This window comes from Hyaena hyaena, unplaced genomic scaffold, assembly GCF_003009895.1.
Source record: "Hyaena hyaena isolate Hyena2069 unplaced genomic scaffold, ASM300989v1 scaffold_65, whole genome shotgun sequence".
NCBI lineage: Eukaryota > Metazoa > Chordata > Mammalia > Carnivora > Hyaenidae > Hyaena > Hyaena hyaena.
The window spans coordinates 803,897-828,975 of NW_024080697.1; the positions used below are offsets into that span (position 1 = coordinate 803,897).

At 48.5% G+C, this 25,079-nt stretch overlaps 1 protein-coding gene across 5 annotated transcripts in view; it reads left to right on the forward strand.

Annotated features, from left to right (window-relative positions):
* Nucleotides 1–24,884, forward strand: part of LIN52 (lin-52 DREAM MuvB core complex component) — a 146,501-nt gene extending 121,617 nt beyond the window's left edge. Inside the window, exons 6-8 of one of the 5 annotated variants that reach the window (XR_005528468.1) lie at nucleotides 10,034–10,144; nucleotides 10,615–10,806; nucleotides 13,776–13,850. Coding sequence is in view for 1 of the 5 variants with exons in the window: in XM_039232337.1 (XP_039088268.1) it covers nucleotides 10,034–10,077 (44 nt within the window). In the remaining 4 variants the exon portion in view is untranslated. Of the gene's footprint in view, nucleotides 1–10,033; nucleotides 10,189–10,614; nucleotides 10,807–13,775; nucleotides 13,851–24,830 lie in introns of those variants that run through there. The other 4 variants (XR_005528466.1, XR_005528465.1, XR_005528467.1 and 1 more) reach the window with 4 other exon arrangements.
* Nucleotides 24,885–25,079: the final 195 nt, after the last annotated feature.

Genomic DNA, 25,079 nt, shown 5'->3' on the forward strand with positions numbered 1-25,079 from the left:
AGAGGGAGTCACAGACTGAAACAGGCTCCAGGCCCCGAGCTGGCAGTCAGCACAGAGCCCGACGCGGGGCTCGAACCCACGAACCGCGAGATCATGACCTAAGCGAAAGTCGGACGCTTAACCGACTAAGCCACCCAGGCGCCCCTCACATAGCAAACTCTTATGCAGCCAATTAATAGGTTTACAAAAAGGTTATAATTTCATGGAAGAATTGGTTTGTCATAAGGGTAAGCGAAAATAGAAAGATGTAAAATTATAAATGCGACATGATGTCCAATATGGTGGGGGGAGGGGATTGGAAGGAAATAGACCAAGGTGTTAACAGTACTTGCTGCCTGATTGGAGGATTGTGGGTAATGGGGGATTTTTCTCTATCTACATTTTCCAAACTACAGAAGCATGTATTGTGTTTATCATATAAGAGGGGGAACCTCTGGAGCTGAGAATAGAGGGCTTCAAATGCCCTGCCTAACAGCCCAGCCTATTAACATGCACATGTGCGTGCATACACACAGAGTTCACCGAGGACAATTTGTTTATAGCGGCCCTGCCCTAGACCCTCCTCCATCACATTTAGACCCAGGGCCCCGCCCTCCTCACACTCCACAGGGCCTTGACTTAAGGACAGAAAAAGTATTCTCTCAGTACATGTTCAGTGTTGCAAAATAGCTCCTTTTCCTCAGCTCACCCGCACACAGGAAAATATATCTCACTGAATTTTGCTGCAGACTCTTAAGGGCGAATTGCCCCAGCTCTGGGACATGGCAAACATTATTCCAGACGTTGTGCTTGTGAGAGTTTCCTTCACCGCTTTCCTCCTGCTCATTTTCCTCTTCCCAACTGGGAGAGAAGGGGAAAAAAGAGGAACTAGGAGTCAGGAGTCGGTATGGGACAGGACGCTCTGGAACGAGACTCCTATTTTCATCCCAGCCAGCCAGGCGGAGAGGCGCTGCAGCCTCAGGAAAGAAAATGAAGCATCTTCTGTGCAAGTTGGGGTCTGAGGGACACAAGGGGTGTGCAGGAGGCGGCTGTACCTTTATTGGGAACAAGTGTGTATATGGTCAGTTTCCCTGCAAGATGGGAAGCAGAGTCATGGAACTGATAAAGAAGAGATGAAAGTGTCAGAGCTGGGTGACGGGAAAATCATGCAGAAGAGTGAGCTTTGTCCTCAAGAAACAGCTCGTCCACCCCAGGCCCCAGCACCCAGAATACACAGGCCCAGACATCCGATGAGGCCTCAGAGGGCCTTTAGGAGGCTTGCTCTTCATTTTCCTTCAACAGAAACGTTTTGTCATGATGTGTAAGAAAAATTCTGTGCCTGAGACACCTGTCACCGGTGTGTGCCCTTGTCCATCCTGTTTCCCAGAGAGTTGCTCCCTTCTGCCCAGTTCAGGATCGCAGAACAAAGGGAAAATATCAGCCACACATAGCCCTGAATCCTGCCTGACTATTAGGGGCTTTCAGCCTCCAGAGCTGGGGCGGCCAGATCTGGTCAGCCCTCCGAAGGAGAGAGGAAATGCCAGGACAGACAGCCGAAGCAGTTGTTACAACGCGAGGATTGCAGGACAAGGCGACACCTCACATCACCAAAGATTGATGCAAATTGGTTTGGTTCTGACCCTGTCACGCCAGGAAGGATAATGATTCCAGCGGCGCAGGGGCACAGGAGGGGGCACGTGGTGGGGGCCGTGAGGATTGGTGTCTTCGCTCCGCATCTTCATTAATGATCTGAAAGACAGGGGTAAACAGCATGCTAATGAAACCTGCAGATGATTGGTGTTCCAAACCCCAGAGAGGACAGAGAAATAGCACGGCGAGACCCAGAGAGCTTAGAAATATGGGCAGGAGATTGTCAAATGAGGTTCGTCCTAGGAAAATGAAAGCCGACATGTCAGGAAGGAATGATGAAGATGCCTCTTAGTGGAGGCCCGCAAACCTGGAAAGCAGAGATGGGTGGTGGGGCAGGCAGAGGATTGAAGGGATGGGGTTTGGGGTGTCGTAGGGGAGACAACAGAGCTAGACTTGAGGACCCAGGGGACAGATACCCTTGTACATGCCTGGCGGGACTGACTGTAGCAAGAAGACTGGAGCCAGGCTTTGGGGCCACACAGTTGCTGTGGCCCAGTGGCCTGCTACAAGCTATGCCTGTTTGCACTCAAGTCATCAAGGCTAAAAATGGCACTTAGACCTGAATTACTAAAATGAAACAAGCCAAAACACATTTTCTTAAAATGTTGCCCCAAATTATTGGAAATCGTTTATTCAAGAGTAGGGGAGGGGCACCTGGCCAGCTCAGTCGGCAGAGCATGTGACTCTCAATTTCAGGGTTGTATGAGCCCCACATGGGTGTAGAAATTCTAAATAAATAACTTCTATTTTTCCTTTTTTTTTATACAAAGACTTTTCTGGGTTTTTTTAAATTTTTTAACTTTTATTATTGTTTGAGAGACAGAAAGAGACAGAGCATGAGTGCGGCAGGGAGACAGAATCTGAAGCAGGCTCCAGGCTCCAACCTGTCAGCACAGAGCCTGACGCGGGGCTTGAACCCACGAACCATGAGATCATGACCTGAGCTGAAGTCAGAAGAGTCCTGACCAACTGAGCCACCCAGGTGCCCCATAAATAAACTTTTGAAAACAGAGTATATGGGAAAGAAAAAATTTTCCCATCTTCAGTGGTTTCCCATTCAGTAAACATTACTTGGAGGTAAAACTCATTTACAGGTATTAAGTGTACAAAAAGTAAGTGAAGAGCTTAGTGAATTTTTTAAGCAAATCACTTGACCTCACCAAGCCCTGATTTCCTCATCCAAAATGGGTCTAACAGTACGTATCTCAGAGCTGTATTGTGAGGATTAAATGAGATAGAATGTATAAGGTCCCCAGGACACGATGTAAACTCAGATGCATGTGATTATTATTCCTGATTATTACCCTCCAATTTTATTCTTTACACTTTACTCTTAAATCTCCAAGTAAATTAGAAACTTCTTGAAGTCAGGGACTCTCTTAAAATTCTTTTTCAGTGCACAGACGCTTAATAAACCCATGTTTGATGGATTAATATGCTAGAATTCTCTTTTATTATGAACAATTTTGTTCTTAGTCTACCCAGATCTACTTTCAATGAAATCTTTCTTTAAAATGAAACAAAACCAAGAAAGAAAGAAACAAACCTAAGTAAAAAGCTGATATCACAGAGGTTTTTTTGAGACAGAACTTTTCCCATGAAGTTGTGCTAACAACATATGCACCTTTGGATGACATCTTAAGGATTTAAGGTTAATCTTCAGATGCTTTATTTCTTAAGGAAACCAAAGGAACCTGGCTTTTGAGTCCTGTCCAGGTCTGAATTAGAGTGACTCACCATCCAGTTTTCTTGGGACTTGGGGGTTTCCCAGCGGAAGCGACAGTCCTGCTAATGGGGACGGTTCATCACTCTAGTTTGGATCCAAGCTCTGCTAGTTAATAGTTTTCTGGCCTCAGATAGTATTGTTGGCCTTATTGAACTTGGTTTTCTCTCAAGTTAAGGGGGTTGTTAGAAAGATCAAATGAGAAACTGATAGTTTAGCAATGCATTTGACACATAATAAATGCTCAGTGAATGTTGACGTAAACTGTCAGATTCCATGTGAATCAAGTTTGAAAACAGGCACAACTCATTTATGATGACAGAAGTCAGAATAGTGGTTACCCTTGCTGGGGACAAACTGAACTTGAGGGAGACTGCTGCAAGGCTAGAAATGTTCAAGGGACACATACTGAGGTTTATCATCTCTGGGAAGTAAACATGATATTTAGGTTACCAAAAACATTTTTCTTTACTCTGTTGGTCATGTAAATAAAGGCAGAAAGAGAGAGAACTTAAACTTACCTTCCACAGGGTGAATTAAAATAATTAAACCAGAATCTGCTGAGGACTTTAGTTCTTGCTTCTTCCTTATATATGCTCCACCCTCCAAAAGAGAGGCTTCCATTTCCCTGTGCTCATCTTTCCTCCCAGCCGCCATTCATGTAGTGCGTTTTGACACCATTGTCACATGGCCTTGATTTGAGAACCATGTTGTGCTTCTTTGCCTGGCTTTCTCCCTGACTCATTCTTTTCTAATAAGGGCTACTCTCCCCCTCTACAGCCAGTGGGGACATAGAGTTCCCCAAGAGGACTCTCAAAGCTGACTCCCCACCCCTACTTTAAGCCTCACTGCCGGGAATGTGGAGTCACTAAGTCTATGTAACTTTGGGGAACACAAGGTCTTTGTTCATTCCACTTCTGGGTATATACCCAACAGAAATGACTGCTGGTGTCCATCAAAAGATACGTGCAAGAATGTTGATAGCAACTTTATTCATGTGAGTCAAAAATTGGCAAAACCCCAAATGTCCATCAAGAGAATGAATAAATTGTCTTATATTTCTACAGTGGAGTCTCAATCAGCAATAAAACACAAACTACTTCACACTGTAACATGGATGAACCTCACAAACAAGAATGAGGAGAGAATTAAGGCAGGCACAGAAGTGTATACCTGTACGATTCTAGAATGGGCAAAACTAATCTAGGGTGGTAGTGGTCAGAATAGCGTTACCTTGGGGTATTGACTGGGAAGGGGCACCAGGAGCCTTCTAGGCTGTAGGAAATATTCTCTATCTTGATGGGGATGGTGGCTACACAGGACTATATGCATGTGAGTGTGTGATAAACATTCATCAAGCTTTGCATCTAGCAGTTGTATGCTTTACCGTGTGTAAACTGCCTCAATTAAAACAAGTGAATTTAGGGTCCTCTGAGCCTTTAAAGGGAAACTTAAGAAAAGCTATCACAATCCCCATGGAGCTGACTGGGGCAATAATACAGGAGAAACTAGGGGATCTCAGACTCATGCTGGCATCCAAGCCATGGAGTCAGAGGGAAGGATAGAGAATGTTCAACATGTTCCTTTGGCAGCTACTTTCCATGCTTCACCACCAACTGAGCATAAGGGCTGGGGGACCCTGCTCTGTGCTTTCACTTTGTGACCTTCGTATGGGGGAGTACTCCAAGGGTACTAGAAACTCTGATGCTTGGGCTCTCTTGTAAGGGAGGATCAATTTCTATCTGCCTCTCCCCTATGAATTCAGTCCTGAGGCTGCGGGCTGCTTAAAGGTCAGGACGTGGTCTGTGCTTCCCTGTTTCAAGTTAGATTCCATTTGGGGAAAAACTCTATCGCTTTTTAATTTCACAGTGTTTTTTGAAAAGACAACAAATATAAACCATATTTAAAACAAGTACATTGTGAAAAACACATCTCCCATTCCCTGACTCAGGTCACTAGTTACCAGCTTGCAGGAGCTACACTCCGTCCTACATCCTGCCTTTCCTTCTTCTTCATTTATCTTGGACCTTGTTCATATTGTTCATACGGATTTCACAGCAGCATATTACCCTACTGTATGGATATACCATAATTTATTTACCCAGTCCCTATGATGGGCATTTTGGTTGTTTTCGGTCTTTTGCTATTACAAACTACAGTTGTGATGAACAAACATCCTTTTGTGCAACTCATTGTACATGAACAAATAGATCTGAAGAATATATTACTAGGGAGCAAATTGCTGGGTCAAAGGTCACATGTATTTTTATTTTAATATATAGTGTTCAATATATGCAATTGAGTATATATTGCTGAAACGTCCCCCTAAAGTGTTGTAACCATGAGCTCTTTTCCCCACACCCTCAGCAATGCTGTTGGCAGGCATGCAGGCTTCCTGCAGAGGAACAGCGGCTTCTCTTCAGAGAGGGCTTCCATTGTGTCCCTATAATCCATCCCATCCTCCTACCTTCTCTTCATGTCACTCCCCCCTGCTACCAAGAGTAGTTAACATGTATCTGAACATTCCGCAGACTCCCAGGTACTGGTCTAAATCCTTTACTTCAGTGTCTCGAGTACTCTCCACAATAATCTCATGAGGTGTAGGAACTATTATTATTCCCAGTTTACAGAAGAGAAAGCCTGAGGCTTGGAGGTTCACTAATTCATTCATGGTCACCTAGCTGGTTAGTAGCGGAGCTGGGACTCCACATCGGATCTATCTCACTTCAAAACCTATGCTTATTGCCAATAGGCTTCCCTACACTCCTTCCTTCCCTTGCCCCTTCTTTCTGCATGGACACTGGGTGTGCCCCTCTCCATTAATAGCCCCATTAATAGTCAGTGCCTTTGCCCCCATGCCATGAGCCCTCCATTGCTGCTTACCCCCTCCTTCCTAGGGTCAGGGCACACACCTCCTCCTTTGCTGCCTCGGTTTCCTCTATTCTTGGCCTTGGGACTGCCCCCACCTAAACTACTGGCTCTTCCCAGCCTTCCCCCAGGTGATCACCTTTGCCCACAGGGTTGAAGAGGAAGAAAGCAACGGCTTCCGTCACCTGACCCTACTCAGCCAATTCGCGAAGACAAGATGTCAAGTTAATGAGCCTGTGGGCCTCTAATTAGCTGTCAATTACCTCAAATTAATCAACTCCTCGCCTAATTAAGCATTATCGGCAGGTGGGCACAAAGCAGACCATTGTGTGGGAGCCATGAGAAAAGCTGGGCTGGCAAACTTGGTTAGGATCAGCGCTATGCACCGCACCCGCCTCCCCACTGCTCTCAGCAACCCTCCTGTCCCAGAGGCACTGGGGCCCTCTGCCCACCATGGTCCCCACACCCTGGGGACCCCCTGGACCTCTGAGCAAGTGGGTAGACTGTGCCTCATGAGAGGGAGGTACAGAGCTTGGAGGCAGGTGGGACAGCTGAAGTAAGGCAGTGGAAATCGCGGCCAGGCAGAGGAAGGCCATGGCCAAGGAGAGGGCTTCAAGACAGAGGTACCAGCTCCTGGCACTTGTTAGAGCTGGAGCAGGAGCTGTGCTCAAAGCTGAGACAGAGTGGAGACCAGGTCGTGGCTGGAAGTTCAGGCCTGTGCCCCTGTGCCTGAACTTCCTGCCTGTGCAGGCAGGCGGACTGGCTTCCTCAATCTGGCCCTGCCACTCATGAGCTCTGTGACCCTAGGAAGTCACTTCCCTTCTTCAATTTACAGTTTCTATCTCTGAAAACAATGAGAATAAGTTTTAAAGACACCTTATTGGATCTTTGTGAGGACTAAATGAGATCATGCCTGTGCAGCACCTGCCATGTGGTAAGTGTTCAGTGGATTTTACTAGTGACTAAAGGAGGTAGGTGGGTGCCTCGTCAGAGAAGCATTCAAACTAAGTGATATGTCCCCAGATTCTGCAGAACACTCCTGAAGAATGTGAGTGGGCTGCCTAGGATTTGCTGGGTGCGGGAAGCTGGGGTGTCCTGGCTACAACCTCCTCATGTCCCAGCACCTTTGAGGGTGCATACGAAGAGCCCTAGGTGCCATATAAGATAACCACATGGTTATCTTGGTCTCTAATGACCAAGAAGACAGCAAATGAGGGTCCCTCCCTACTTGGGTCTTGGGGCTGCAGAGCCTAGAGAAGAGGACATCTCCTGGCAGCCCCTAGGCACCGAGTTCACACCCCTGAGACCATGGTCCTAGAGGCTGAACAGGATGCCAACTCTGCTTAGGGGGGGGGGGGGGGAGGCGGGGGGGGGGGGAGGAGGCAGCTGGGTAGATGTGTGCCTCCACTGATGGTCCAGTGTCACCACACCCGTCCAATTCTGCCCCCTCATTCCACGCCAATCATCCCTTGAAATAAACCCACCAGATTTCTCAGCTGCACCTCCCATCTTGACCCTGGCTCAGGACACCCCCTGCTTCTTGGGGCAGCAGGCGTCCTCAGACTTGGCTCTGAACTTGGAGACATCTTCCCCCTCCCTGGTTAAATCACTCAGTCATTTAGCAAACATTTATTGTGCCTACTAATTAAAGTTTGCAGTGTGAAGGGAAGATGGTTGGCTAACCACTTACAAATCAGTCATGCACACTCTGGAGATGTGAGGAACAGAAGGGAGCTGGGATTTATTAAGTATCTACTGCATGCTGGCAGAAGTGGCAAAGCCAGATGTGGGTGCCTGTCCTTCTGAATCCTATCTACCTCAAGCGATCAGGGCTGTGCCCAGGGGTGGGGATGGGAATGAGGGGGTGGTCACATGGATGCTACCTCCACCTGGGCCTGGGCAGGTAAGGCCTCATGAAAAGGGAAGCTTGAGTTGAGCCTTGAAAGAGGCAATGTATTCCACATAATACTAGTCTAGCCACCCAGGTGCCCCCAGAGGCAATGTATTCCAGACAGAGGGGCCAACAAATGTGAAGGCCAGAGACATGCAAAGGGCATGAACAGTTGAGGAATTAGAGAATATTTCCTGAGTAAGCTAGAGGAACCACAGTAAATGCTCACTGCCCAGTGAGCAAGAACAGGATCTCAAAAGGACCTTCCTAGTAGGCATTTGGGGAACCTTTGGAAGACTTGCCTAAACGCTGACCTCTCTTAGGGGAGCTGGATTCCACAGGGATTGGATCCATAATTTAACCAAATGAGGCTGCTTGAGCGGATCTCCAGAAAGAGGAGGGATCTGGAGGAGTGTGGCCTTCCCAAAACCCATGAAATCACATCATTCTGTAGTCTGCCTCCCAGAAGAAAGGCCTGCTTCTCTCCTTTGTGCCCCAAAGCACCTAGTCTGGTGCAAGGCTAGTGAAATACTTGGGGAATGTAATTTGTTTGTTTCTCCCTATTTCATACTGCCAGGTACAGGGATACAGGAGCTTGCGTTAAGCCCAGATAGATTTATCCCTCTGGAAATTTTGGAGTTGAGACCCCTCCACCTGGGCTTGAGTGGGAGGGGGAGGGGGTGTCAGCCTGGGAGTCCAGATGCAGCCATGGGGAGGAGGAGGTTAGCTAGGCTGTAGGGACAGGAGGCAGCAGCACCTGAGAGCTGAGAGAGCTGCAATCCTATTTTTCTAGATACATCCTGTCCCAGATCCCACAAGCTCCCCACATCCTTGTGATCCTTTTGTACTTAAGTAAGTCTGTGTATCTGTACTTGGACCCTCCCCAGAATCCTCCACCCCAACGCACCTGACACACACCTGACACACACTGGCTGGAACAGACAGAGGAGACCCAGCCCATGGGTGGAAAGGCATTTTACAGACCAGCCCAATGGACCAACTCCAGCCGATGGGGCCACAGGAGCACCCAACTCGAGAAATACCCTCACAGAGCTGGAGCTGAATTTTATTATCCACAGTACAGAACCCAGTGAGAGTCTCAATGAATGTACTATACCTATATGTATTGTTATGTTTACTATTTGTGTTTGTCAAGATAGATAATGCATACACACAGTATTTATTTTTTACTACTTAAAGATTTTAAGTAATCTCCAAACCCATTGTGGGATTTGCACTCACAACCCCAAGACCAAGAATTGCATGCTCTGTCAACTGAGCCAGCCAGGTGCCCCGCATACACAGGTTTTAAAACCAAATTAATACAGGAATGCTTGGGTGGCTCAGTCGGCAAAGCGTCCAACTTCAGCTCAGGTCATGATCTCTGGTTTGTGAGATTGAGCCCCACATCAGACTCTCTCCTCTCAGGGCAGAGCCTGCTTCGGACCCTCTGTCCACCTCTCTCTCTGCCTCTCCCCTCCCCTGCTTGAGCACATGCTCTCTCTCTCTCTCTCTCCCAAAAGTGAATGAATAAATATTAAAAAAAATAATAAAACCAAATTCATACAAAAGGGCATAGAGTAAAATTAAAATGTAGGTTTTTCTCGTACTCTTGTTCTCAACTCCTCTGATTCCCTTTCCCACAATCAACCACAACCATTTTTTTTTCAGATACTCTTTCAGAGGTTTAAAAATACTTATAGGGACACCAGGGTGGCTCAGTCAGTTAAGCCTCCGATTCTTGATTTCCATTCAGGTCATGATCTTCTGGTTCCTGAGTAGGAGCCCCAAGTTAGGCTCTGCTCTAACTCTAACAGTGCAGAGCCTGTTTGGGATTCTCTCTCTGCCTTTCCCCCCCTCTCTGTGTCTCAAAAATAAACATTTTTAAAAAGTTATATATACGTATCTTTTATTTTTCACAGGTGGAAGTAAAATATGCCATCCTGTATCTTCCTTTTCATACTGATATTGTCTTAGAGATTGTTCCAGATCAGAATGTGTACTAACAGCCCCACAATACCCACTGCGTGAAGGTGTACTTTTTTTTTCCTTTTTAAAATTACATAAAACCATCATAGCCAGAAGGAGCCTAAGGAGACATAACTACTAAATGTCATGTGGTACTTTGTGGGCCATCGTGGAACAGAAAGGACTTTAAATAAAAACTAGGACAGACTGAATAAAGTACAAACGTTACTTAGCAATGTATCAATCTTAGTTCATTAACAAATTCATGGCAGATGTTGATATGAGAGAGAGAAGGGGGTTGGGTATCAAACTCTGCAATCTTACAAATTTTCCATATGGCTAAAGCTGCTCCAGAAAAGAACAGCGTTTACTTAAAGCTAATTTAAAAACCTATATAGTTGTTGCGATGAATAAAGTATCACTTCATGTAAGAGCATTGCTGAGGGTCTAATAGTGTTGGGTCACTCTGTAGGCTCCTTAGGGAGAAGGGAAAGTACGCCTCTGAGGAACTCCGGATTGTTTTACATTTTAAAAGGTTGTTGGAGTTGAAAAGGCAGAACCACTGGCCTGGCCCCACCGTCAGTTTGTCGTGCGAGGAAACGGAGGCTAGAAAAGGGAATTACTCGTGCCTGGTCACAGACTGTCACCTGGGGATCCACCGGGTCCCGCGCACCCGGCCTGGGCCAATGCTCGCGGGTACTCGGGCTTCGGGCCATGTAAACAAGAGGTAAGACGTTCTCGGGTCAACAGACCGGCGTGCAAGCTGAAGGAAGGTCGCTCTCACGACAGAAGTCGGGCGCTAGTGGGGAGGCGAAGCCTTTAGGACCCTCGGCGCCCCTCCCCGCGCTGTCTGGGAGGATGGGAGGAACGGCCCTTCCCACCCCACCCCAACCTGGCGGGCGCGCGCTCCGGGAACCCCGCGGCCCCAGCCCGGCCTCCCCACCGGCGCCCAGCCCGGAGGGGGCTTCCTCGACTTCACCGCTAGAGGGAGCCGGGAGGCTCCGGAAGGCTGGGCCGCTCCAATCGTTAGGCCTCAGGCACCTTGAACTCCACCGAGAGGCCCGCGATGCGCCCCGTGACCCAGCCTTCCCCTGTGAAAACCCGGCAGTGCTACTGCCTCGGTTTTATACATTAGGACACAGAGAGGCCAGCTGATGCGTCCGGGGTAGCACAGCTAAGGCTCTGCTGACTCAGTGGGTCCGATCCTCAACGCATCAGGGGCTCTCCCTCAGGGTCTCAAGCATCCTCACTGTAGCCTCCTGTCTAGATGGGGAAACCGAGGCACACAGCATTGCTAGGGTATACTGTGTGTGGGTGGCCCGGTCCGTCAGGGTTAGGCAGGAGGCTAGGGCTGGGAGGCCAGTCCCCCAACAGATGATCACAGCAGGAAAGCCTGTTGGGGGCAGAGGGTGCCAGCCTGCCTTAAGGTGGGGGTGGGGGCGCTGCTAGTGACTCTCTCCTAGGGATGGGTGACAGCTGCAGCGTCCGGTGGGGAGCCAGAGGCCCCACACACTAATAACTTTCACTCACTGCCTGAAGGCTAATCCCATTACTCTGCTGGACCCTCTGGGACCACCCTCCCTAACCCTCCTTAATCCCCTGCCTCCCTCTGGGAATGGTCCAAGGCCCTACCCACTGCCCTTGCCAGCCCCAGATACATGCAGACCTCATCCCCTCAGGCCCCATCAGACCCCTGTGCCTGCCCACACCTGATTCCTGGGGCCACAAAGGCACGGGGGGGGGGGGGGAGGAGGGGAGACTGGAGGTCCAACCTTCTTGACCCACCTTCCCTGTGGGCCCTGTCCCTGTCTTCCAGTCCCCAAGGCACCTTCCCAAAATGGCCTCTGGCTGGGCTCCAGGTTTTATGAACCTCCTGTCCCTTTGTAAGCAGACTTCTGTTTTAGTTTCTGTTGAAGGAATTGTCAGGAGAGAGCTTGGGTCCATGGTATTTTCATCTGTAAAGTGGAGACAGTAGCACTCACTTCATGCAGTTGGTCTCCTGATACAGTGAGATGCTATATAGCAAGTGTTTAGCGCAGCACAAGGGGAACACACTGAGGTGTCAGTGGCCCCGTAATTATTATCAGCAAGACAGACAGGTCAGAGAGCAAAGGAAGTGGATTTAGTCTGTGTTTCCAGAAGGAAGCCTCATGGCCTGGGGCATATGTTAGTGGGGGGCAGATTGGACTCACAGAGAGTCTTCACACTAGTGAGAGGAACCACTAGGTAACCAGGCTCTTCCTCTCCTACTTTCCACGCTCTACAGCAACTAAGCATAAGAACTCAGAGGCTCTTGGGGCACCTGTGTGGCTCAGTCAGTTAAGTGTCCCACTTCAGCTCAGGTTATGATCTCATGGTTTGTGGGTTCGAGCCCCGCATCAAGCTCTGTGCTGACAGTTCAGAGCCTGAAGCCTGATTCAGATTCTGTTGCCGGCTCTCTCTGTCCTTCCCCGTGCTTGTGCTCTGTCTGTCTGTCTCTAAAATAAATAAACATTAAGAAAAAATTTAAAAAAAAAAAAGAACTCAGAGGTTCTAGAGCCTCAACATCTGTCCCCTCAAGTGGTAGACTAGAAACTAAGGTTAAGAGACAGCAGCACAAGGGTGGGTTGGAACCAAACAAAGCTCTGACTCTGGAATTCTCCAGGACATTTTACTGCCTCTCAGGATCCACTTCTAATGAGGAGGACCTGATGGATCTAGGAACTGCCCCCCAAAAAGCAGTGGGCTCCCTGCTTGCCAGAAGCGTTGAAGGTCAATCTAACCAGTCAGGAGCCCTGAGGCCCCATGACAGGCCCCAATCCCCTCAGCATCCCCAGTCACCCATTTCCAGGCAGAGCCAGCCCACTGCCCCCTCCTCAGCCTGGGCACAGGAGGGGCCCCCTTTGGCCCTCAGCCTCCCTCTCCCCTACCTTCTGCTATTCCTCATTTACATAAATTATCTCTCCCCAATTATCCATCCAGCTGTCCCAACGGTGATCTGTGAATGAATTAAAAACGGAATATAATTTAATAATGGCTGATTAGAAGGAGATTAGTTGTTATATAAAAAGGAAAAGCCAAGAGACAGCTAGTTGCCCTTAATCTGAGCCAATACCATCGTTATTCAGGGGAGACTATCCTGGCCACCATCAGGCTAGGCAGGCCCAGGGGGCAAGTGTTAGAGAAGAGCCCAGGTGGGGCCAGACCACCCCAGAGAGGAGATCAGGGCACTAGGAGCCTGCGTTTGAGTCCTATCTCAGCTGTGGGGCCTTGGCAGCTCCTATTATTTCGCTGGGCCTCACTCCTTCCTCCTAGGTGGGCTTGGGTGGTTTCTGGGCTCCTGTCTTGCTCTAAGTTCTAGGTGCCCTCAAATCAAACACTGGGTTCTCCCAAGGCCACAGGGACAGATCCTGCCTGACCCCTGCTAGGCATAGTGCCCAGGTGTTCAGGAGTTTGGTATTCAGGCCCCACCTCCCCAAAACACACAAGAGTTAGGGATGTAGACCTCCTCAGGAGGGCATCTGCCTGCCTGGAGTAGGCGGTCAGAGAAGAGACTGAGGTTGGTTGTACCAAGAAGGCTCCATGGAGGAGAGTCTGGCCAAGAGAAAGAGGAGTGAGTGCCAGCAGAGCCTCTGGGGCCCCTTAACCTCAGCTGAATGACTGGACCTAATGGAGCGGACATGTCTCTGAGATTCCCATTCATTCTTTCACTCTCAGTTCACATGCACCTCCTCCAGGAAGCTGACCTTCCCAGCCTTGGGGTCTCTGCGGTGCTCCCACAATGCCCTGTGCTTTCTCAGTGCACTTAGCACATCTGCGTACAGGCATTCCTCTCCCAGCCTGCGAGCCCGTGGAGGACAGGGACCGTGCTTTTTCATCTCTGCATCATCAGTGCCAGGTACACAATAGCTGTTCAACAACTGAGCAACAATTGAATAAAGACACCTCCTCCAAAAAGCCTTCTGTGGTTGCCCTCATGTAGGTTTAGTGTGCCTTACTAAGCTCCCAAAACGCTCTATGATTATGCCTTTAAAAACAAGGCAAGCCACTTACAGAGAAGTAACATACATAAACAAATAGTTACAAATAAAGATGGATGGACTGCAGCAAAGTGGTTCAGAGGATAGGCTCAGAGTCAGCCTGCCTGGGTGTGAATCCCAGGTCCACCACTTGTAACTGTGTGACCTTCTAGCATGTTACTATTCTCTCTGTGCCTCAGTTCCCTCATCTGTGAAGTGGATGTGTTTAATAATATTTCTTACCTCCTAGGGTTTTTATGAGGATAAAACGGGTGGATGGAGGAAAAGCACTTAGAACCGTGCCTGGTACATGGTGAGTGCTGGATAAGCATCTGTGGGTATTAATAGAGCTTGTCACACCATCCTGTTTTCTCCTCAGCTGTGGGCTCTCTGAGGACAGGACTCTTCAGCTGTCTGCCGATGGTATTGGGTGGACGGACCAGCCCGTATGGGGCTATCTCAGCAGTCCCAGCTGCTGCTTTCACACCGAAGGTCCCAAGGGGGCACACGCTGTGCAGGAAGGACCAATGGGTCTTCATCATTGATGGAGGCTTGGGGCCACACTCAGAGTCCCCACCCTTCTTGAAGCAGCTGACAGATTCCTGGGGAAGTGACATGGCTGTAAGAGGGATCTGACCCTCACCGCTTGGGTCTGGGCACTGTGTCCCGTGTGGCCGACATCAGAGGATGTCTGCCCGGAAGGAAGGAAATAGGCACACTGACCCTGGAGGGAAGGCTGCAGAACCCTCGAGCAGCAGCTGACTCAGGCATTTGGGGCCATCGCGGAGCAGTGGCCAAAGGGAACGGGTCTGCAGTGCCACAGGCTGGGGACGGTTGGAGTGGATGCCAGAGGAGGCTGATCTCAAAACGTTTGGAGTACAAGTGTGTGCGCACTAAGAATTTGCTGATTGGCTCACTGAGAAGCTCCAGAATTTTTCACTTTCCTGAATCCTTGATTCCTTGATGTTCGAAGAGGGGCCTGGGAATCTGTATATTTGACAAGACACCCCCACCCCCCACCCCCAGGTAAGTCTCATGAATAGGAGGTTCACACTGCCCTCCCTCCCCCCAGGCCTGGGAGTTGTGATGCCCTTGCCTTCCAGCACCCTCTGATACCTCGTGGTGCCCCCACTCCACGCACACCCAGCCCAGCCCAGCCTCACTCACTTGCGGAGCAATCGTCCTGGAGGAGCCCAGAGCATGTCTGTCCATATTGCGGCAGGAGGCCTCCCAGGCTAGCCTGGGCTGTGGGATAATTTGATATTCAAATCCTGGCAAAGACCCGCTTCAAGTTGCTGCAAATTAAGCTGATTTTGTCCCTCCGAATGAGGGATTTGCTTCTGTGGATCAAACCTTCCCAGGACTTGATGAGGTCAGGATTAGAGCCGGAGGGACAGGGAGAAAAGCCGAGGCGAGGCGGGAGGCCTGAGGTCTGGAGAGGTGGGGGAGGAGGAGCCCAGATCCCCAGGGGGCCTCCTACCGACCCTGGAGTTCAGGAAGCTTCCCATGGTCTCAAAAAAATCAACTCTTCCCAGTGATGGCAGGGGCTCTGGGCCCCAAATGAGCTGACCTCACCTCCCCATATCCCCAGGAGAGCCCCAGCCCCATCCCATCCCCAAGGCCATTTGTGGAGCTCATCTAATATTTCCAAGCACCATGACGCAGGGCAGCACTGATCACCCCATTTCACTGATAGGGAAATGACGGCTCCAAGAGGTAAGAAGAGACTCCACCAGCCACAGATAGCCTGGCTTCAACCACTGCCACCAACGTGCTGTGTGACCTTGAGCACGAGGCCTCTCTGAGCCTCCTGGAAGGAGGATTGACAATGCATGCACAGTGCCAGGCACATGGCAAGCACTCCACCAAACACCAAGCAAGGTGACGACCCACAGAGTAAGCACCCCATTAATGTCAGCCAAGGTTACTACTCAGAGCAGAGATTGGAAGCTGGTCTTCTCCGGGCCTCGCAGACAGTCGTTCCCTGCCTTCTCCTGGAGGTCTGCGCCTGCTCCCTACTCTACCCCTCCTGACAGGACCCCCTCCCTGGCAGAACCTCATTTCCATCTGTTTTATCAAGGCCTGTACTGTATATTGCAGCCATTTCAAATTGCACCATTAAAGATTTTATGCTGGAGACGTTAAAATTAAAAAGATCTATGTGCAAAGAGTCACAACGAATTTAATCAACTTGATTTAATAGAAAACAGCAAATGGAATTTATGATGCTCCAAAAGACAAGGGAATTTTTTTTCAACAAAAAATAATAAAAAGCACTTTGTGGAGAACAGAAAGTAGAGTGGGGGGTGGGGGAACTCCCCATCTGAGAGTTTATCAGGACCTAATCCTCAGTGAACAAGCCCAGTTGGGGCTAGTTGCCCACTAATCCCAGCTGCCATTAAAATATTAAAGATAAATCTAATCGTCTCTTTATCCAAAATAAGCGACTTTTGTGTGGGGAGAAAACATCTAACCCTTTGGGAGGAGAATTAGTCCTAATGCATCAAATGGAATTCGGTCCAGGCTGGGGCGAAATAGGGTTTAGAGGCAAATGAGATGGTAATAGAAATAAAACCCAGAATAACAAATTAAAAACCCTCATTTACACGAATTAAAAGAGCTCACAAAAGGGCTGGAAGCCCAGCCCTACCCTCCTTGGCCCCTGCCCACACCCCCCTCCCCTGGTCCCACAGACCCAGCTTGTCACCCGCCTGCAGGCCTAGGGAGAGGACCCATGGTCTGACCTCAGCCCCTCAACTTGTGCCTCACACCTTTCTGCAGCCCTCCCCAGCTTCCGTCTCCAAGCCCAAGCTGGGTTCCAGAAGGCTTTGACTGAGCCTGCCCTCCCCACACCCCCTGCGTGGGCTCCTGTCCCAGTGGTGTCTCTCGCTACATAAGGTCTTTGTTTCAGTTCTTCAACTCCCTGGGCCCCTGATTACTCCCTAAGAAAATGGGGATAATACTAGTCTCCCACCCTCCAGCCTTAACCCTTTGCTGTTTCCTGGATTCAACAAGGTGACATCAGGACAGCCGCCAGCTCTGTGCCTGATCCATGGTGACCACTCAATAGTCACTTCTGGTCAAGCTCCACCTCGAGGCTCCCTAGGCAGCCCAAGCACTTTCAGGACCCTGGGGAAGTCAGGCCTGTGCCCCCAGGAGGAAGGAAAGCTTCGCAGAGGGGAAGCCAGGGAGGCAGAGATGGGCAGACAGGAATCATTTTGAATAACTTAGGTGGGATCACCCCCTGAGTTGTCATTCAAGAGGACTGAGGCCACCCCAGATCTTCAGGCTTCTCACCAAGCAGCCTAGCATAGGCCGTGTGGCTCCCCCTTCACGGTGGGATTCAGAGGCTCTGATACACCTGGGGATACCACCTCACCTTCTGGTCCAGGTCTGAATCCTCTACGTTAAAATAACAATCTCTACCTCAGTGGCTGGATGCTTATCAAAGGAGACAGAGCCTCCTTCCAGGGGGGGTCAAGGGCCCCTCTGTGAGTCATCACAGGTTGACAGAGACAGACAAGTGTGACAAACCTCTCCCCGGGAACCTGTTTGGACTGCAGTGGGGAGGGGTGAGAAGGGGGCCTTCATGCCTGAGGCACCCCCTCACCCCACTGGTCTCTCCCCCAACCCCAGGAGAGCCAGAATACACCTCTGACCTCCCCCAGCCTTCTTAACAAATCCACTTGAACAGGAAACTCATGTTGACAGCATTTTATTATGGGATATTAAGTGGAATTGGATTGCAGGCTAAACCTTCCCTGGCTGGCTTTCCGTGCTCAGCTGGCCTTCTCCCCACTGTGCCCACCACAGTCCCTCCTCCCTCCAGTGTGTGCTGAGAAGGGGGTCTCTCCTCTTACCCCCTTCAACACCTGCCCCTACCTCAACCCTTGGCTGTGCCAAGAGGCGATCCTAAGCAAGAGAAAAGTGGGAGGCCGGGAGGGTGTCCCTGGCCACGTGGGAGAAGATGACCTTTTCCATGAGATGACTAAAGGGACACATAAGGAGGTGTTGGGTGGGATGGGATTTTTCCAGACAGATGGCCTAAACCTGAGTTTTGGTGGGAATGCATTGAGAAGAGATGGTCACAGGTGAAGGAGTTGGGAGGTCCCTTGCTGCAAGCTGTCTTAGGACATGGGCAACGAGCTGGGTTCTAGGTTAGCAAACAGTAAAGCATCGTTGTACAGGGCTGTTGTAAGGATTAGAAATAACTAGAACATTTGTGAGTGCCTACCATGTACTAGGCACCATGGCAAGTGTTTTACATACATTGTCTCATTTAATCCTCAAACCCGGTAACATGGATTCTTTAATTAGCCCTATTTACAAAAGAGGAAATTGAGGCTCCCAGAGGGCAAGTAAACCTGAGATGGCATAGCTTGTAGTACTGGTCTCACCAGCCATCTGATCCCAGAATGTGCTTTTAGTCACTCGACTATAATACCTCATATCAGGTGCTGTACTAGCCACTTATGACAAAATGGGCAAGAGAAGTCTTTGGTGCCAGATGGCTGGCCAGACTGTGTATGCATTTGTCCACAATTCTTCCCTCTCTCTCCACTCTTGGCATAACTTCCCTTGTGGGGGGACTTTATTGCCCCGCTCCATTATCTTTGGTCTTGGTCATGTGACTAGCTTCAGCCAATGGAATTAGGCAGATATGCCCCAAACAAAGACTTGATGGGCTTGTATGGTCTGGCTGTCTCAGCTCCTCATGACATTGGCCAGGAGAAGAGCATGGCTTGGTAGCCACCAGTCCTGGGATGAGGTGTATGAAGCAGACCTGGGCAGCCCTGCACTTCAGAGCCAAGCCTAGCTGTGCCTGGACCCTAGGACCCTAAGCAAGAGAAAACTCCCTGAGACTCAGATGTTGTCTGTTACACCGTATATGTGGAAGCTATGGAGTTGAACTGCTTGGATGTCCTTTCAAGAAAGACTAGCTATTCAGGTTCAAGAGTGTGGTTAGCAGACAGCCTCCAGCTGCAGGCTCTTAGAGAACTATACAGTGGTTCCCCGCCCCCCACACCTTCCCCAGGCCCTGCCATCTTCCAGCTTTATTAAGATATAATTGATGCATAACACTGTATAAGCTTAAAGTATACAACGTGATGATTTGATACATTTATAAATTGAAAAATGATACCACCATAGCATTAACCACCACCTCCATCCCATCACATAATTATGTTTCTTTTGTGTGTGGTGAATACACTTCTTTTTTGTGGTGAATCTCTCTAACATTCAAGTACATGGTACAGTATTGGTAGTTATAATCCCCCACTGCAGTGTTTGAAAGAGTCTGCCTGGCAGAGTGGGAGCACTAGGGCTATTTCTGCCGAACTCAAGGATCCTTTATTGGCCAATGTGCTCCAGAGCTCCCTGTTAGATTGGCCGAGACTTTGTGAGATCCACATCGTGGTCAAAGGCTCTTCCTGTCCAGCCCTGCTTTCTCCCCCTTTACCTTTCACAGGTGTTACCCACCACCCAGATAAATCACTTGCACTCCTAACTCTGCCTTGGCATGTGCTTCCTTAGAGTACTAGAACTGACACAGTCTTAATGCCACAGGGTTCAAATACTGACTACACAATATACTAGCTGCTGAACCATAACCATATTGTGACTCAGTTTCCTCTTCTATAGAAAGAAGATAACAGTAACACCCATATCATAGTTTTTTGTGAGTATTGAATAAGATGATTCATGTACAGGACTGAACAAAATGCCTGGCACATAGTAAGCACTCGATAAATGTTAATGGAGATTGCCAGAGGTAGCTGTAAATCTCAATAAATAAATGCTATCTATATATGAATTCTATATAGTAAAATACCAAGTCAACAGATATAAATCTAGGGTGGATCTTAAAAGACTGGAGAGTGAGAAAGTTGGGCAGCTGAGCTGCAAGTGAGGACAAGTATAAAGCAGAAAAAAATGAAACCTTACAAATGAGATGGTTGATATATTCTGAGCCATCGTTTGTAACCAGAAAAAAAGATAACCAAAAATCTCTATGTTCCTTCACGATCTTCTAAACACTTTCATGCATACTTTTCTTCGAGAGCTCTCTAAGAAAGCCAGGATAGGCATCACCATCCCCATTTTAAAGGTAAAGGAAGTGAGGCACAAAGAAGCTTCCTATGAGTAAAAGCACATGAGTAAATACCAGAGGCAGGAATAGAACCATGCCTGTAGCTCTCCCTGCAAGAAGAGGTTGCTAGGTACCATGGAAAAGCACCAAAACAAAAAAGTATGGGGCTCCTCTGCAGCAAAATCAAATGCACAAGCCACCACTCAAGATACTGGAGACGGTTATCTAGATGGATGGAGAAAGAATAGGATCAGTAAGCATCAAGGTCTATAAAGTTGGAGACAAGAGACAGATCCAAGAGATCCCCAGCTATCAAAACTCAGGAAAAGCAGATCTCTGCTATGATGACAAGCCCTTCAACTTTCCCCCAGGTCAAAACATTTGATTTCAAATGCATCTTCATTGTATCAGTGAGGAATTATTTATGTGATAGACCAGAAAACTGTGGTTTTAAACACTGGCGGAAGATAGGTGATGGAAATTTATTTCTCCCTATATAAAAAACAAACAAACAAACAACCTCACTGGGGCAGTGCAGGGTTGATATGGTGGCATGGTGGTTCTGGGTCTCCAGGCACCCAGATTCTTATTTACTCCACTTTCCTAATCTTCGCTTCCATCCTCAAGGCCACCTAATAGTCTAAACCAGCTGTTGAGGTACTGGCCATCATGTCTGTGTTCTAGATAGGAAGCTAGAGGAAAGGTAGAAAGAGCAAAAAGGGTGTTTGTGAAATAGCTTAAGATTTTTGCTCACATGTCATTGGCTAGAACTTTATCGAAAGGACCCTCCTAGCTGCAAAGGAGGCTGGGAAATATAGTATTTTATCTACAGGCATCACCACCCTGAATAATATTAGAGTTCTGACAGTATGGAAAAAAGAGAGAGCAGAAACTGAGTGGGCAACCACCAGTCGTATCCATACCATAGACCCATAACTTATGAAGAGATCTCTCTTCAAACCCTTCTGTTTGTAACCTCTTACTAATCACAGCTCAAATTTGGCCCAAATAAGATTATTAAGGGAAACTAGTTCCCAGGTTGGATGGTACTGGGGAGTAGAGTTAGGTACTATACTCACATCTTACAATAGCTCGGGATTTGGGTTATAAACAACTCTCTCTGGTTTGACTCAAAAAGGAATTAACTGCTCCTCTCCTCTTCTCCACCACCATCATGGTGTGTGTGTGGTTGACTATTCCTCACTTTGTGTTTTCACAAGACTTTCAGGATCAAACGATTCCTGGCTAAGAAACAAAAGCAGAATTGTCTCATTCCCTGGTGAGTTCAGATGAAAACTTGTAACTAAATCAGTTAAAACTCCAAGAGGAGACATTGGAGAAGAATCAAACTTGGTATATAAGGAATCACACAGGAGATGGTAGTTACACTGTAGGGAGGGCACTTGCTTATACCATATCATTCTGTAAACATCACTACTAGCAGAACAATTGGATGTGTTTTATTGGGAACATGATTTTTTTTCTTTTTCTATGCTTCTGCACTAGTAGGTTGGTTCAGCAATAAATATGTAAGTTCTGAGTTTGTTTTGTTTTGTTTTGTTTTGTTTTGTTTTGTTTGGAGAGAGAGGGCATGAGCAAAGGAGAGACGCAGAGGGAGACAGAGAATCCCAAGCAGGCTCCATGCTCAACATGAAGCCCAGCACAGGGCTTGACCTCATGACCCCAGGGTCAAGACCTGAGTCAAAATCAAAAGTCAGACGCTCAAATGACTGAGCCACCCAGGCGTCCCTTCAAGATTTTATTTTTAAGTAATCTCCACACTGAACATGGGGTTTGAACCTATAACCCCAAGATCAAGAGTCACGTGCTCTACTGACTGAGCCAGCCAAAGATGTAAGATTTTTTGTTTGAAAAACAAAAAAAGAAAAAGAAAAAGAGAAAAGGACTTTACTAGAAAGATACTGGGTAGTGCAGAGATTCTCCAGGTCTGGGGACTAGAGTCAATGCCTAAAAGCTCATCACAGTACTGGTCTAGTGAAGAAGTCAATGCAGTTACTGTCACATCCACCAGATCCTAGGTGCTGGCACTTCCACTGACCCTGAGTCAGGAATTCTGCTGCCAGCCTGTCACCCTGCAACTTGATCTTACAGCAACCACAACTGCTTGTTCTCCCAATACAAAATCAGGGATGGCTGCTTTTGATTAGTAGAGCACACGTAACATGACCATGTTCTAGCTGAGAAAGCAAACGTCTGGCATTTCCATTCTCATTGTGGAATCAAGGGCTCTGTCTTCCACTGGGACTTATAAACTGGGGAATTCTCCCAAATAGGAATCAGGTTCAGATGTTGCACAGCTCACAAAATAATGAATGTCTGTTATAGGTCTTTGTAGATGTTGTTTCATGTAATCTTCATGACAACTCACCTTACGCACAACAAAATTGAAGCTCAGATAAGAGAAGAAACTTGCCCAAGGTCATGCAACTAATGATGGTCAAGCTGCCCACCTCAGAGGGCCAAAGAGTAAGGAAGTCTTCCTGGCATCAGCCCCTGGTGGTGTCTCTGCTCCCCCACCCCTTACCCATCCTTAACTGGATGCAGCTTCTCCATGGTTCCTTCCCTCCCACCTGTCTCCTGGGTCTCTGGCAATGCTGCTCATCAGGTCATATGTCCATTGCCTCCCTCTCATCCTCCTCCTCAAGACTCTTCTGCCTTTCCACCCACTCACAACAGCTTTATATTAATGGCTGTGGCAGGCTTCTCCACTGATCACTGGGATCTGCTTGGATCAGAACCTTGCCCCTGAATATGACAAACAGATGGAGGCTGAACTTGTGGGCACAGGGAAGGAGAAAGACCACAGGGGAATTTAGCCAGGTTTCCTACAGATCCCCCGGGAGAAGCCTGGGGCCTGCTGTGTGCTCTGTTGAGATTCTATGAGGAGAACATAGAAATGGCTGCCAGAGACACTTGGGCTCCAAGATCTCTGGCCCCTAAACCAACCAGTGGCATGTCTGGGCTGGACCAAGAGCTGCCTCTTGACTGGCCTCCTCATTTCACAACTGCCAGCAGCTTCCCTTCACACTGAGGGTAACATCCAAAGTCCTTCCCCAGCCCATGAAGCTTTGCAGGGCCTGATCCCTACTGACCCACTAGTTTCCTGTCAAAGGCTCACCTGACCTTTAGCTGTCCCCTCCAGTTACCCTCGCCTCCTCACTGTTCCACAGAAACACCTACCTGGTTCCTCCCCAGGACGTGAACATCAGTTGTCCCCTTAACCTTGCCACCTGCCCCAGCCCCCCACATGGCTGGCTTCTTACCACTCAGGTCTCTGCCCAGATGGTGACTCCCCATTCATCCAAAAGAGACCCCTTCTGTAATGTATCTGCAGCCCCTCACCCTGCTTTATTTTCTCCTTAATACTTTGGCCTTCTTAAGTTATCTTTCTTGTTTCTTTACTTGCCTGTTTGTTAACTATCTCCCACAACCAGAATCTGAATTCTATGAGAAGAGGGGCTTTGCTTTGTTTCAGTCCATGGTATTCCCACCTACAGTATACGGCATGGGCTAGGTACACTATAAATACTTTTTGAAGGTACTGGGTTAAGTTGTCATGCAACAGTCCTATGGGATAAATCAGAACAAACACCCTCTCAGGGCATCAGGGATGCAGTCATTCCTACCACCTGAGACTGAAGGGAAACTGAGACACAGCCAAGGGGCATGCCGCAGGCTAATGGAGCGAGTCTTCTAAGGCTTTCCCCACCCCCTCCATTTTTCCACACTGCCCATAGAGAACACTGGGGAAGAGACAAGGGTGACATGAATGGAATGTTTTTCTTTTCCCTTGGGGGCTAAGGAAGGAAGCGTTCATGCTGAGGAGGGGAGGGCACAAGGGTTGTGGGCAGCTGAACCCTGATGGGTGGTGTTGTGCTGGGGTAAGAGCTTCAGGGGAGCTACCGGTGGCACCCAGAAGGTGATTGACAGGAGACAGGACTTTCTACAAGGCTGGCTTGAAAGCATTGTCCAAAGTGTGCTCCTTCCTTCCCACTCCCTGAGACCCTGAGACCCTCCAAGAAAAGTCCAAAGGGGATTGTTCCCTGGAGAACTAGGAGAAGGAAACGGGCCCAGCTGTGTGAGGTAAGATGTTCTTAGCAGCCCTGGCTCTGGAGATCCACCCGCCATTCCCTCAGTGGCTCTTCTCAACCCCTGCTGGTGCCCCTTCCTTCCCTGTCCCCCATTCTCAATGGAGCAGGATGGTGGCTCAAGCATTACCGGGGCATCATTTGCCTCCTTATATCCAAGGTCCCTTTCTCTGCTTGACTCTGATTCCATCTCCAAGAAAACAAGAGGGGCACCTGCCTGGCTCAGTCAGTAGAGCATGTGACTCTTGATCTCAGAGTCATGAGTTTGATCCCCATGTTGGGCCTAAACCTTACGGGGTGGGGGGTGGGGGCGGGCGGTGGAGACAAGAAAGCAGTGGATCTAGATTCCATTCAGCCCTTGGTGGCTGCATGTTCCTGGGGAGGTGACCTAGCCTCTCTGAGGTTGTTTCCTCACCTGGACACATTTTGATGATACACATCTTTCAGGGTAGTGGGGAGGATGCATTGAGACAATGTCAAAAAGCCCAGAAATTAATACATGTTCATCATATGTCAGTTAAGTGAGTCAGAATCTGTCTTGTTTTTCTCCTAGCATCAGCCCCTTGATGGAACAAAGAAAGTGGAATGTCGAGTCCAATGTCTGATGACAGGAGGGTGACAGAGGAGGGCCTCTGGGGCTCTCTGAGGAGACCCTCAGGAGAACTGGCCAGCACAACAAAGGAGAAGGCTTACTCTCAAGGGGGAAGCCCAAAATACACAAGAGCATTTAAAAAAGTGAAACACGTTCATGGGTGACAGATTCATAATGGGATTATTGATTCAAACACACATCCTTTCTCTT